The following is a 13,308-nucleotide window of genomic DNA, read 5'->3' on the forward strand; positions in this document are numbered from 1 at the left end:
AAGACAGACAGAAAGGAAGACGTTGCGCCGGAACTGAAGGAGCGAGCAAATGCTTCAGTTCGAGACTTTTGCTACCTGACTATCTCTACTTGTTGATAGCGGGCCCCGGTAAGAATGCGACGACTCTGCATGCTATCACAAATTTCGTCTTCATCGTCTGCATCCTCAGTAATGCGAAAGAAGGAAATGCCTATTCCCACTGCTGTGTCAGTGTGTGGACATGCTACCCTGGCCTCTGACGACCGCCCCATTGAGCCATTGTCGCAATGAGCCCTCGGGTCTCCCGGCGCCACGCATGTCACATCTCAAGCTCAGCCCTTAATCGCACCACCCAACGCACCACCACTGAACTGCTGACCGCCCTGCGGCCTTCCACCACCACCGCCTTCACGACCACCTCGCCCGAGACCACCACCTCTGCCGAGACCTCCCCGGCCACGACCTCTTCCTCTCGTGCCTTGGTCTCGCTGGAACGCATTCGTCATCCCCGCCGTCCTCGTCTCCAGTATCTTCTCATTCCCTTCAAGCAGGCTCATACTCCTATCCGACAGCGTGACAACCTGGCTCTGCAGACGACTCAAGTCGACACCCTTCCGGAACACGATCGCGTCATTGACCTGATCCAACGCCGCCGCGAGCTCTTCGTGGGAGATCATCTTGCTGACAATAGCGGAGATCTCTTTCGTATCTAGCTCGAACATCCCTGAGAGGGTCGTGAGGGATAACGTGTCGTAGTATGGTGCGTATGTGAAGAGATATGTCCGGAGCCCCTCTTCTTGAATCTGGCTCGCAAGCATCTTACTGATCTTCTCCTTATCGCTCCCCAACAGATCCCAAATCGCGATTTTGCTGATGAGGTCTTGACATTTCTTCCAGTCGCCGTTGGCCAGCGCTTTGGCGGCTTGCATGACATGATCACGCGTATTCTCGGGCGGGCCCTGGAAGACTTGTTTCTCCGTGTACTCCAGCATGCGGCGGAACGTCTTGGAGATGATGCGTTTCCGCACGTCGGGGCTGGAGCCAGTCTGTGCGAGGAGGGGGATTTCGAGCAGCATGCTGCAGGTTAGGTAGACGCATTCGAGGAGCTCGAGGTTGATGTGCATGTGGAAGGGTAGTTGGCGTTGGCGTTCCAGGCGTTCTTGTTCGGGGGAGACGGTGTTGTAGCGTTGCAAGATGAGGCCTTGAGCCAGAAGCTCCTTTTGGCGGCCTGAACCGCAGATTTCCTGGAGGACGCCTTGGGCTTCGTAGCAGAGGCCGGCGCGGAACGCGCAGAGGCCGATTTGGACGAGGGTGCGGTTGAAGAGGATCTGGGTGGAGACGTCGAAGGAGGAGATGTTTTCGGTCAGATGGGACATGAGGGCGAGGTCGCGGGCGCGGTAGTAGTTGTCTTGCAGGGCGAGGAAGTAGATCTCGCAGAGCATGGCGCGGGCGCGGATGATGCCCTCGCTGCGCTCGAAGAGGTAATTGCAGAGAGTGGTGACGAAGGGTGGGGACTTCGGGGTATGCGTCGCGCGGGGTGAGGCGGGTGTTGAGGTTGGAGGGCAGGGCGGCCCAGGCTTTCTCTTCAAGGATCTTGACGACGGAGACGGGCTTGAAGTAGATGTGTTCGAGGCGGCGGACGGTGATGCGGTTGATGAGTTCTTGGCGAGCTTCGCCGCCGGGGAGTTGGACGATGCGTTCCGCGTAGACTAGAGAGCGGAGGATATCGTTGTAGAGAAGTTGCTCGTCGCTTAGGCGCTCGATGTAGTCGGCTGTGTGGGGGTCTGTTTGTTGGAGGGATCGTGTAAGTTCGTCACCGAGTCGCTCCATCAAGGAGACGACGCTGCCCGGAATCTTGAAGGTCGTCTCGCCATTAGCAGTTGGAAGTGTCGGTGCCTTTTCGTCATCTTCCCACTCCTCGGCGCCCTCAACCACGATCCATGCCGGGTTCTCCTCCAGGGTCTGGAGCAGGGTCGAGTACTCCTTCTCTGCGGCCTGCCATGACTCCTTTGACATGTAGTTCTGTGTTGAAGTGCCGACGACGTCAAACCGTGTTGAGATGACTGTCAGTAGGACTCTGATTTTCTGGTATGGTGTGTTGGCCACCTCGAGCAACTTCTCCATTATCCGAATCTGCTCGTTCTTGTCGGTGTTCTTCTTGCCTCGTGATTCAACAATCGTCCGTAGGTGCTTGAGAATGCTCTCGGGCGTGTAGACCAGGGCCTTGCCACCACGACCAACAGTGCCCCATCCTTCCTCGTCAATCGCGGCCTCGATAGCGTCCAGTCTCTGAACCTTGCTCTTCTTTTCCTTGGGTGCGATATCCACGACTTCGTCATCGTCCGACTCCATCATGTAGCCATCCTTGTCCTCGAGGTATTTCTGAATCTCTGTGGTGTATGAGGCGTTGTTCTTGCGGATCTTCTGCTTCATTGCATTGAAGCCCTTCGTCGATGTTGCGTTCATCTTTTTGTTGGCAGACTTCTGTTTCTCATTGGTCTCCTTGACGAGATCCTCCAAGTCGGCGACCTTTTTGATGTAGATTCGCGGTGTTGAGCCGGACTGTGTGGTTTTGACGACCTGACGGTTCAACTTGTCGAATTCTGTGTCTTGTTAGCCCGATCCTATCCTGTGGTACGACAGATATACCAGAGTTGATGACCGCCCAGTCTCCGATCTTCTCAGCATTGTCAATCAACTTAATTGTGCCCTCAAGTTCATCCAACCGCTTGTCCTTCGCACTCTTTACGACACGCTCCCGGTCCTCATCGTCGCTGTCGTCACTATCGCTATCGCCACGCAAGAAGCGCGAGGCGCCTTTGCCTTCATCGTCGTCAGAAGACGAGTCGTCATCGTCATCCTCTTCTTCGTCGGAATCGTCTTCATCTTCATCGGAATCTGCAGAGTCGTCTACGGGTTGTTCGTAGAGATCTTCCTCCTCGGAACTGGAGTCGCTGTCGCTGTCACCGCCGTGGAAGAAGCGGGAAGACATCTTGGCGAGTTGAGCAGGCGCTATGAGGGAAGAAACGACGTCCAGCGGCGAAGTGTCTTGCAATGTAATTGAGGGTGGGCGGAAACTCTAGGCAATTTTCGAGTGCCTGGATTGGAGTCACGTGAAGTTGTGGATGTTTTGCCGCGAAATCTTGGCGGGGCAATCGAGTCCTTCAGTCAACACTGCTCAGCTCCGAGTCATCAAGAGTCACGACCAGAGAGAAATGATACAAGTTGGACCGTAAGCAGCATCCGAAGATGTCATACGTGCCTGCAGAGGAATACCTAATTCCATGGTCTGACCTCTTTCAATTGTCATGACCTTTCCTCACCAATCCTTTCCTTCCCCGCCTAGTCTTCCTGTGGACGATCTCCTGCGGCTGATCGTCTCTCCTCCCATCAACGACGGTGTAATAGGCCGCACCAACCAGTCATGACTCGCTGGTTGTCTTGGTCGCCCCCAAAGTCTCACTGGCTCCCCATTGCCAGTGGCTGAGCTCAACGGTTGATGATCAAAGTGGTGTCCGCAACCTTGGCTTCATCGTAACCTGTTAAAGCACACAGGCATGCCGATGCGGAGCGTGGCCCTATACGAGGCTCGAATTCTGCGTGTAGCTTTGAGAGCTCAACTTATTGCAGTTCAAAATTTGTGACTGACAGTAAGTCAATCTCTTCAGAAGATAATCAATGCCACTGAGATTGGCCCATTGCACCATCTTCGAGCGTCCTGATGAAATCGCGGTTCCTTTGGTTTCGACTGCCTCTCCGCCTTGCATTCGATGGCGAATCCACGTATCCATCGGGTGGCGGCGGATAGTATGCTGGACTTGGCTGAAGCCGAATGGGCTGACTCGGATCTAAATGGCTCGCCACTCGTTGTATTGCAGCAGGGATGGCACCTTGTTGCTGGTCCATTGTCGAAGCGCGCTGGCGACCGGCCCGTTGCGTGGCTTGTTGGTACAGTGTGGGCTGCTGATGACCATAATGAGCTGGCGCCATCTGTGCAGGCTGTTGAGACATCTGGCCCATTTGCGGTGCGTAGCCCGTAGTAGGGTATGGCGGGGGTGCTGCTTGCTGATGCGTCTGGTAGACGTTGTTGTACACAGGAGGTGCCTGCGGATGTTGCACCTGCGCGTACTGTTGTGCTTGCATCGCGTATGCATTCTGTGCCGCACTCTGCGCTTGTGCCTGAACCTGGGCCGCTTGCGCAGCTCGTTGCTTGCTCATGGCTTCGGCATTCAGCTGCTGCTGTACACCTGGAGCTGGTGGCTTGTTGGTGGGCGACTTCAGGTTCATCGGTGGCACGAACGGTCTCGACGGATCAAACTTTTGCTGTGTGATGAAGGGATGGAGCTTGGCTTGTTGGGGTGACCACCGTTCTAGCGGATTGATGTTCAGAAGTCCTCGCACGAAGTCGATAAACGCAATTCGGTTGTTCATTTCTGTCATAGTTAGCACCAACAGTCAACGGATCAGGGCAACTCACCTCGCTCGACTTCTGCTTGCTTCATGTTCTTCCGAGGCATACTGTAGCTGCGAATGATCTCTGGAAGCGTAGTTGCTTGGAAGTACTTCTTGCTGGGCTGTTCTTTGACGTTGTGTTCCCTCGAGTACTGCTCCATACTTTTCAGGCGGTAATTCCGCCGACCAAACTCATCACTCGTCTTTTCGAAGAATTCGCCGGACTGCTTGCCCATCTCCAGCATCCACATAGGAGGCATGCCTAGCATCTCAGTGATTCTAGACACCTGATTGTATTCGGATGAGCCGGGAAATAGAGGCAGTCCCAGAAATAATTCCACAACAATGCAGCCGAGCGACCACATATCGATCGCCGAGGAATATGGCAGCCCAAGTAGAACCTCTGGCGACCGATAGAAGCGAGATTGGATGTATGTGTACACTGTCTGCCTTTCATCGCATGCCGATCCGAAATCAATGATCTTGATGATTGGGCTTTCAAGATTCTTCAGTAGAATGTTCTCAGGCTTCAGATCGCAGTGTATCAATCTCGCCTTATTGAGCAGTGTCAGTCCGTTGAGCAGTTGCTGCGCGAATACTCGCACTAGTGTCGTGCTCAATCCTCGGAACTGATTTTGCTTGATCAATTCGTACAGGTTGACACTGAGCAGCTCGAACACAAGACACAGATGCTGACGGTGGATGAACGTGTCTTTAAGCCGTAAGAGATGGTGATCATCGTTCTTGTCGAGTTTCGAGTTCAATAAATCCAGTACCGACACCTCCATCATACTTTGGTTGAAGTATGCCGTCCGGTTCTTGATGACTTTGACTGCAACGACTTCCTGAGTCTTCAAATTCTGGCATTTGACAACCTGGCCGAAAGTGCCTTGGCCCAGCACGTCCAAAATGAGATACCTGTTCTTGTGGCCTGTCTCCTCGCTGCCTAAGATGTCGTTGACGTACAGAATATAGTCACTGTCCTCGTTGTCATAGCCATCGTTCTTGGTCCCCTTGCTTGGCTTCGTCAGGACTCGGCGAGGGTTTCTCGACGATTCATATTTGAAGCTCGGGTTACATATTCGGTATGTGGCTGGCAGATACGTTGTCAGTGCCTGCAGCGGACTGATGAAACCGCCCTCCGGATTCGCACGGCGATACGCAGGTTGTGAGTTGACTCTGGGCCGTATATCTTGAGCTGTCTTCACCCTCCGGAAGCGAGGGACTGGCCCAGGAGACCTTTGTGAAGCTTGTCGCGAAGGTGGCCCCGGACGAGCCGACGAGGGCGTCGGTAACTGTGACGCCGACGGCGGATAGTATGATTCTGGACTCAAATTCGCGTTCTCAAGCGTTGCTAGATAGCTCGCTTGATATCTGGTCGGCGTCGGTGGTTCCGCCGGATATCGGTCGGGTAGGTATCGTGTCGGTGAATGCCTCGAGGGAGGCGGTTGTCCCTGTTGGTACTGACCCAGCTGCATGGCGGGATTGGGACTGGATGTATGTGGGCCGGTTGGCATTGCATTCATGGGTGAATATCGTTGCGCTGCTGTGGAGCTCTCGCCGATGAACTGCGCAGAAAGACGGTGCGAATGCGCAGGCCGTGGTAAATACTTCGCACGGTTGTATGGGTCTGCATCTTCCATTGCCACGTCGTATTCGCCATTGTTCTCGTATGGGTTGCCCATGCCTGCTGGGTTGTGGTTCGTACCCATCTTCGAAACCGGCTTCGTAATTTGTCAGAGGTCGCAATCGACTCAGGTCAGATCGGACGCGATCTGTGGTGATTGATCCGAGCCACCCTGCTCAAGGAGCCTGGGCTTTATGATTGAGAGCACTCGGTGTGCTGTCCTCGTCTCAGACAGGACCAGCCAGCGTGCGAAGGTCGCGGTGAGCGATCGGCCGGAGTGGTCGTGCACAGCCTAGAGTGACTGGTGGGGCGCACTGTAGGACTGCATACATGGCAAGACTGCAGGTCAAGTCATATGCAACAGCATCGTGATGTTGATGGTCGGTTACGTTCTGAGGCTATCGATACCTGCGTTTGTGTTGCAAGGGTTCAAGGTGCTGATAGTGCTTGTGAGCTGCGTTGTTTTCTAGGGGGTGAGTCGAGGCCGTTGGCTGACAATGAGCCTTGGGGTCAGGGACTTTGGTCCAAGGACCAGTTCCGTGGGACTATTGATCGGGTGTTAGGGATCGCAGACCGATCAAGAATAAACACTCTGTCAAAAGAGTACAGTGCTGGTGTTGTCTTGAAACAGCTGGCCAACACACCCAGCACTCTTTTAGGCGGCGTGAGGCATGTCTTGGCGCGCCATGCCCTTCAAGTAGTACCTCACCTATACTTGCTCTTCATTTCCAAGTCAGCTGCTTGAGCACAACCATGCACCTAGGTGGCAGTGTATAGTCACTATTGGAGAGTGAATCTATTGATCGGTGCTCGGCGATCACATTAGACAGAGAGTGGTCATCATTGAGGAGTCTTGCAGGCAGCACAGGCCTAAGTGGCGCCTTCTTCTAAGTGACAGAATATGACATCGACACTTTTGTTCGCTTCTTTTCAGTCACGTCTTCCACCAATTTGACATTACGCACGCCTGCACCAAGTCGAGTCCAGATAATACCGCTGATGGCTCCCTCAATTGTCACTAAATCATGATCAAACCTGAAGATTTGTTCTTTCTAGGTTGCTAACGATGGCTGAACCATCGAGTCCAGGCTCATCGCCACCTGGACCTGGCGATGGAGACGATGATGTCGCTGAACAACAGACGAGTCCATCGACTAATGGCAAGGTCGTCGACGATGAGGCCGCAGAGACGGCTGCGTTGCGCGATCTTGATGCCCAAGTCCGTGATCAAGATGACCTCGAACGCAGCATTGGGCGTGAGGCGGACCAATTACTTTTCGAACAAGCGAATGAGCGTGATCACAAACGTCTCGAGAAGACCAAAGCGCAGAAGAAGCAACTAGAGGTGTCCATCATTCAGCTGCGGGAGGATATTGCTCGACCCATGGGTGTCACCCAGCGAAACCGTTTGCGGACTCGGATTGACCAAATCCAAGGTCAAATCGCTGACCTCGACAATGATCTTGCTGAGATTCAGGAGCGGATCGATGGGCGTCAGAAAGATGCTGAAGCAACGGTCGAAGAAGACCATGGCTCCGGTCGTCTGCCGAACGAGACTCTGCGCGACTTTCTAATTCGCACAGGCAAGATCACCCCGTTCTCGAAATTTGGTCTGCAGAGCCAAAGCAATGATACAACAACGTTGCAAGGTGCTTTGCTAGATGCGGAGGAGGAGCCCCCAGATGTCGAACTACTCTCTGGTGGTGCTTCGAACAATCTCATGTCTCACAGAAACCTACGAAAGCCTGGTTTCAATGATGCTGTCGACGACTCACAAGATGACGAATTTCAGGTCGATCGCCCAGCCAAAAGGCGAAAAGTCCAGCCTCGCCGACGAAAGGAAGCTCCAGAACCCGGTGATGACGACGAGTCCTTCGAAGATGAGGGCAGCTCTGAGCATGATTCGTTCATCGACGACGATACGGATGACTCGATGCCTGTTACACGTGGCGAGCACAAACGGACTCGAAAGACCGCCAGCCGAAATGTTGACGATGAAGTTGAAGACCTTCGCGGCGTTGATGATGGCAATGAAGCCGTCTACAAGCGTCGTTTACGAAGATGGGCGTTACGTCGAAGGCATGCCCGCCTCCGCTTGCAAGGCGAGGAAGATGGAGAAGGCGATGATGACGAGGTCGTAGACAGGGTCGTTACAGAAGAATGCTACCAGCCACACCCGCAAATAGCCGACACGGTCTTTGACGGTGGCTACAAGATCCCTGGCGATATCTACTCGAGTCTTTTCGACTATCAGAAGACTGGAGTCCACTGGCTTCTGGAATTGCACGCCCAGCAGGTTGGTGGGATTGTGGGAGATGAGATGGGTCTCGGCAAGACCATTCAGATCATCTCCTTCCTGGCAGGTCTGCACTACAGCAAGAAGCTGGACAAGCCGGTCATAGTGGTCTGTCCTGCCACGGTGATGAAGCAGTGGGTGAATGAGTTTCATCGCTGGTGGCCTCCATTCCGTGTTGCGATACTGCACTCGTCAGGTTCTGGCATGGCCAATATTCGAAACGAGATCTCTAGGGAGGATCAATTGATGGACCAAGTGTATGATCCCAACGCCCGGAAGACCACATTGACGGCAGCGCAGAAAGCTGCGAAGAAGGTACTGAAGCCTGTGCTGGAGCAAGGTGGTGTTCTGGTCACGACATACTCTGGTCTGCAGAGCTATGCGCCGCTGCTCATCCCGACGGATTGGTCCTACGCCATTCTCGATGAAGGCCACAAGATCCGCAACCCAAACACTGCCATCACGATATACTCGAAGGAGTTACGAACGCCCAACCGAATCATCCTCTCAGGAACGCCGATGCAGAACAATCTGATTGAACTGTGGTCTTTGTTCGACTTCGTCTTTCCCATGCGCCTGGGGACGCTCGTCAACTTTCGCAACCAGTTCGAGATTCCCATCCGACAAGGCGGCTATGCAAATGCCACAAATCTGCAGGTGCAGACTGCTTTCAAATGTGCTGAGACACTCAAAGATGCTATCAGTCCGTATCTTCTGCAGCGATTTAAGATTGATGTTGCAGCAGATCTGCCCAAGAAGAGTGAACAAGTTCTCTTCTGCAAGCTGACACCTGGACAACGACAGGACTACCAGCGGTTCCTCGGATCAGGAGAAATGGATGCAATCATGAGTGGCAAACGTCAGGTTCTGTACGGTATCGACATCTTGCGAAAGATCTGCAACCATCCAGACCTTCAAGCGCATAAGCAACTGTCAGTCAAGCCCGGCTACGACTACGGCAAGCCCGATAAGTCAGGAAAGATGAAAGTGGTGGGATCGCTTCTCGAGCTATGGCGCAAGACTGGCCACAAGACGTTGCTTTTCGCGCAGCACCGTATCATGCTCGACATCCTTGAACAATTTGTACGAGCGATGTCAGGCATGAAGTATAGGCGAATGGACGGCAATACGCCCATTCAAGCTCGACAAAGTATGGTAGACGAGTTCAACACCAACCCAGACCTGCACGTCTTCCTTCTCACCACCAAAGTCGGAGGTCTGGGCGTCAACCTGACTGGCGCTGACCGAGTCATCATCTACGACCCAGATTGGAACCCCTCAACAGATCTACAAGCCCGCGAACGAGCATGGCGACTCGGCCAGAAGCGGGAAGTGACCATCTACCGCTTAATGACCGCCGGCACCATCGAAGAAAAGATATATCACCGCCAAATTTTCAAGCAGTTCCTCACCAACAAAGTCCTCAAAGACCCAAAGCAGCGCCAGACCTTCCACCTGAACGACTTGCACGATCTCTTCACCCTCGCCTCCGACGATGCGCCGACCGAGACCAGCCAGCTGTTCAAGAACGCCAAGATCGACAGCGTCAAATCAGCGGATGTCAAAGACTCTACCCGTGGCTCGACGACCCATCACGCAAATGGCCAGATCACAGTCAAAGCCGACGACACCGAGGTCAATGCCCTACCTGGCATCGCCGCAGTTGAGCAATTCGCAGGAGAAGTCGCCGAAGAAGAGGAGAAGGCCCAAGAAACCGATCCGTCGTCAACGGCAGAAAAGCGCATGATGGAAGGCCTCTTTTCGCGCTCCGGCATTCACTCAGCAATCGAGCACGATGTCGTTATCGGCGGCAACAGTAGCGCCAAGAAGGTTACCGCCGATGCGGACATCGTTGAAAGGCAAGCCCGTAAGATCGCGCGAGAAGCAGCTGAAGAGCTTCGTCGCGCCGGCGAGGAGGCCCGCAACGTCCCCATCGGCGTCCCGACATGGACTGGAGAATTCGGAGTCTCCGGTCGTCCCCAGGACACCACCCCTACCCGCGCCTTTGGCGGCAGTAATCGTGCCCGAGGCGGCGGGCTCGGCTCCTCTGGTCTACTAGCCAGCCTGCAACAACGCCAGATGGGAAATGCAGGTGGAGCCGACCGCACAGCCAGCCCAGCCCGCTCTATCCGTTCCACTGGATCCCCAGCCCCTTCGACGTCAGGAACGACAACACCGCCAAGTGCGAAGGATTTCGCTAAACTGATTCAGCAGTATCTGACTAGCCACGGCGGGAGCGTATACACGCAGATGCTGATTGACCACTTCAATCGGTTTTGTACGACGCAGCAGGCGACGTTGGCGTTCAAGGAGACGTTGAAGCGGATTGCGGTGTTGGAGAAACGGAGTCAGGGGAGGGGGAGGTGGGTTTTGAGGGATGAGTATCGGGCGTAGCGCGTCCAGTCCGCCGTCGTGGGTTGTCTTGTCGGATGGTAGCATAGCGTAGGAGTTCTTCCCAGCCGTAGCGATGCATCGAGCCACCAAGCCATGCTCATAGATTCCTCAATCATCATCCACCAGTCCCTGCGGACTCCAATACTCCGCCTCGCGACACTGATAATCCACCCACACAAGACTATCCGCCAACAGATCCTCCAGCACCGTGACACACCTCGCCTCCTCCCACCCCAAATTATCCCTCAACAGCCCCACACTCACGCCCCCCTGTAGCAACGCCAGCACTTCCAACACGGTACTTTGATCTGTGTTCAGCTCCTTCGGCACTGACCTAATAAAAGCCCTCCCGCCGATCTCAACGACCTTGAACCCGCTGCCCAGTGGCTCGAGGGACTTCACAGCGCGCAGAATATCGTCTTCGGACACGCTGCTGAACGCGTTGCCAATGGTCGTAGCTTTCGTGAGTGCTTCCCGACACTCCTTCACGCCCAAAAGCCCACCATTCATCGAACGCGTGGTGAGGCACAGCTCGACGATGCGGACCGCAATGGAGAAGTAGAAGTCGTTGACGTCGTGGCCTAGTACCTTTGCCCATAGCCCGCCGACTCCTTTCCCAGTTGTTGCGGATGCTGAGCCGGACTGGTAGCTGCCGGCTAGGGGGTCGACACCGATGGCGACGCACATTTGGGCGAATTGGGTGCGGAATTGCGGGTTGGATTTGATTGTGGAGGAGTGCTCGAGGGCGAAGTTGTGCAGGAGGGATTGGAAGACTTCGAGTTGGGTTGCGAGGCTGGCGGATTGGGTGGATTTGAGGTGGGTGCCGAGGGTGCTGTAGGATTGGGTTAGGTTGCGGTTGGTGGTGAAGGCGCCGAGGCCGACGCCGCGGCGGGTTGACATGATGAACAGGTTCGTGTTATATGGCGCGAATTGGACCTCGACGGATTTGTGACTTGGACGACCTTATCACGGCGTTCTGGAATAAATGAATGTAGTTGAACAGTCATGGGCTGATGTCTGCGAATGCAGCATAGCGGAATATAACTGTTATTATGTTGGTCTGGTACAAGCTGACAGTGTGAGGAGCTTCTTCCGGACTCTGACTTGTCAGATCTTGCAGCCGAGACCAGTGTGAAGAGCTGTGTCCGGACTGTACAGGAACCAAGCGATGCTCCACGTCGAGGAGGTCCAAATCTGAATGAAGGCAGCAAGGTTGAGGTCCGGAGACCAGGCATCAAGCCGGATGACAACGAGAATTTGGAGATACTAGCGCCAAGACTTCGACCACAGGCGCACCCTGCAACTTCGAAAAATTGTACCGACTTTGATCTTTCGACAACAACGACTTCTGTTTCGCCTTAACTCCAGATAATCGATTGCCGAGCGACTTTTTAGTCACAACCGCAATCATGGGAGGAGTCACCGTTCGCGATGTCGATGTAAGTCTGCACACAAGCTATTCTCTAGACCAGTCGAAAGCCTGCGCAAACAAAATCGCAGCAAGAGTCGGCGGCCGTAGAGCAGAAGTCGATGGATGATCAAGGGGAGAATTACAGGAGTGCTAACAAACGTTGTTACAGGCGCAAACATTCATCAACGCCTATGCCGACTTCTTGAAGCGTCAAGGCAAGCTGCAAATCCCTGGTTAGTACTCCTACGGCGCATCGACATAGCCTCTGCGGAACCACACATGAACGCTGGCGAACTGTCAAAACGAAACATATGAGAGATATGGCAGCCTCAAGGCGTGACCCGCCCGAGGAAGACTTTTATAGCAGACCGCTAACATATTCCTCTCTCCAGGCTGGGTCGACACAGTCAAGACCTCACACTCCAACGAGCTCCCACCTCAATCACCCGACTGGTTCTACGTCCGCGCCGCTGCTGTGGCCCGACATGTCTATCTCCGCAAATCAGTCGGTGTTGGTCGTTTACGAAAGGTTCACGGTAGCACAAAGAACCGCGGTTCGAAGCCAATGCACCACGTGGATGCTTCCGGTTCAGTAGATCGCAAGGTTTTGCAGGCTCTTGAGAAGCTGGGCATTGTTGAGAAGATTGAGGAGGACGAGGACACTACTGGCAAGGGCGGTCGGAGAATCACACAGTCAGGTGCCCGAGATCTGGATCGTATTGCTCAGACTGCTGTCGAGGGCGACGACGAGGATGACGAGTAGGTGGCGGCTCGTTGCGTTCCCTGTGCGCACACGAGGTCTCACGGCCGAGATATGGATGACGGTCGGCCAGAGAGTCGAAGCACTCAAGGCAATTGCACGCATCAGTCCCGCTCAGCAGCCAGCACTCATGCGGCAACCTGCCTACTTGAAGTTGACAATTCATAGTCACTCACGGCAAACATCTTGTCGCGACTGTCGAATTTGTCACTCTAGTAAAAACAAGATGTGGCCGTGGACTGTATCGGATCTGAGCATTTAAGTTCGGCAGAATCAAAATAAATTCAACCGAACCCCAAGTCAGCAATTATTTTTATTCCCTGTAAATGTTGTTGACTTCCTGCTGCACACAGTTACAGTATTTTATTACCGAGCCCGAATGAGCATAC

The 13,308-nt window shown here is 54.1% G+C and overlaps 5 protein-coding genes across 5 annotated transcripts; 2 read left to right on the plus strand and 3 right to left on the minus strand.

Moving 5' to 3' along the window:
- Positions 1 to 311: 311 nt before the first annotated feature.
- On the minus strand, positions 312 to 2,971 carry AB675_4336 (Eukaryotic translation initiation factor 3 subunit C; the record flags this gene model as incomplete). Its single annotated transcript, XM_018144466.1, has 3 exons — positions 312 to 1,451; positions 1,495 to 2,582; positions 2,629 to 2,971. The coding sequence occupies 3 exons, from the start codon at positions 2,969 to 2,971 to the stop codon at positions 312 to 314; spliced, it is 2,571 nt and encodes an 856-aa protein (XP_017996472.1).
- A 683-nt stretch (positions 2,972 to 3,654) lies between these two features.
- On the minus strand, positions 3,655 to 6,143 carry AB675_4337 (Serine/threonine-protein kinase ppk15; the record flags this gene model as incomplete). The annotated part of the gene is made up of 2 exons (XM_018144467.1): positions 3,655 to 4,412; positions 4,457 to 6,143. The coding sequence occupies 2 exons, from the start codon at positions 6,141 to 6,143 to the stop codon at positions 3,655 to 3,657; spliced, it is 2,445 nt and encodes an 814-aa protein (XP_017996519.1).
- A 981-nt stretch (positions 6,144 to 7,124) lies between these two features.
- Positions 7,125 to 10,748, plus strand: AB675_4338 (DNA repair protein rhp26; the record flags this gene model as incomplete). Its single annotated transcript, XM_018144468.1, has 1 exon — positions 7,125 to 10,748. One exon carries the CDS (start codon positions 7,125 to 7,127, stop codon positions 10,746 to 10,748), a length of 3,624 nt encoding a protein of 1,207 aa, XP_017996546.1.
- Positions 10,749 to 10,856: 108 nt separating this feature from the next.
- On the minus strand, positions 10,857 to 11,648 carry AB675_4339 (Vacuolar-sorting protein dot2; the record flags this gene model as incomplete). Its single annotated transcript, XM_018144469.1, has 1 exon — positions 10,857 to 11,648. The coding sequence occupies one exon, from the start codon at positions 11,646 to 11,648 to the stop codon at positions 10,857 to 10,859; it is 792 nt and encodes a 263-aa protein (XP_017996475.1).
- A 509-nt stretch (positions 11,649 to 12,157) lies between these two features.
- On the plus strand, positions 12,158 to 12,922 carry AB675_4340 (40S ribosomal protein S19; the record flags this gene model as incomplete). Its single annotated transcript, XM_018144471.1, has 3 exons — positions 12,158 to 12,187; positions 12,329 to 12,392; positions 12,552 to 12,922. 3 exons carry the CDS (start codon positions 12,158 to 12,160, stop codon positions 12,920 to 12,922), a joined length of 465 nt encoding a protein of 154 aa, XP_017996496.1.
- Positions 12,923 to 13,308: the final 386 nt, after the last annotated feature.

This window comes from Cyphellophora attinorum (genome assembly GCF_001299255.1).
Source record: "Cyphellophora attinorum strain CBS 131958 chromosome Unknown Contig30, whole genome shotgun sequence".
Classification (NCBI taxonomy): Eukaryota; Fungi; Ascomycota; class Eurotiomycetes; order Chaetothyriales; family Cyphellophoraceae; genus Cyphellophora; species Cyphellophora attinorum.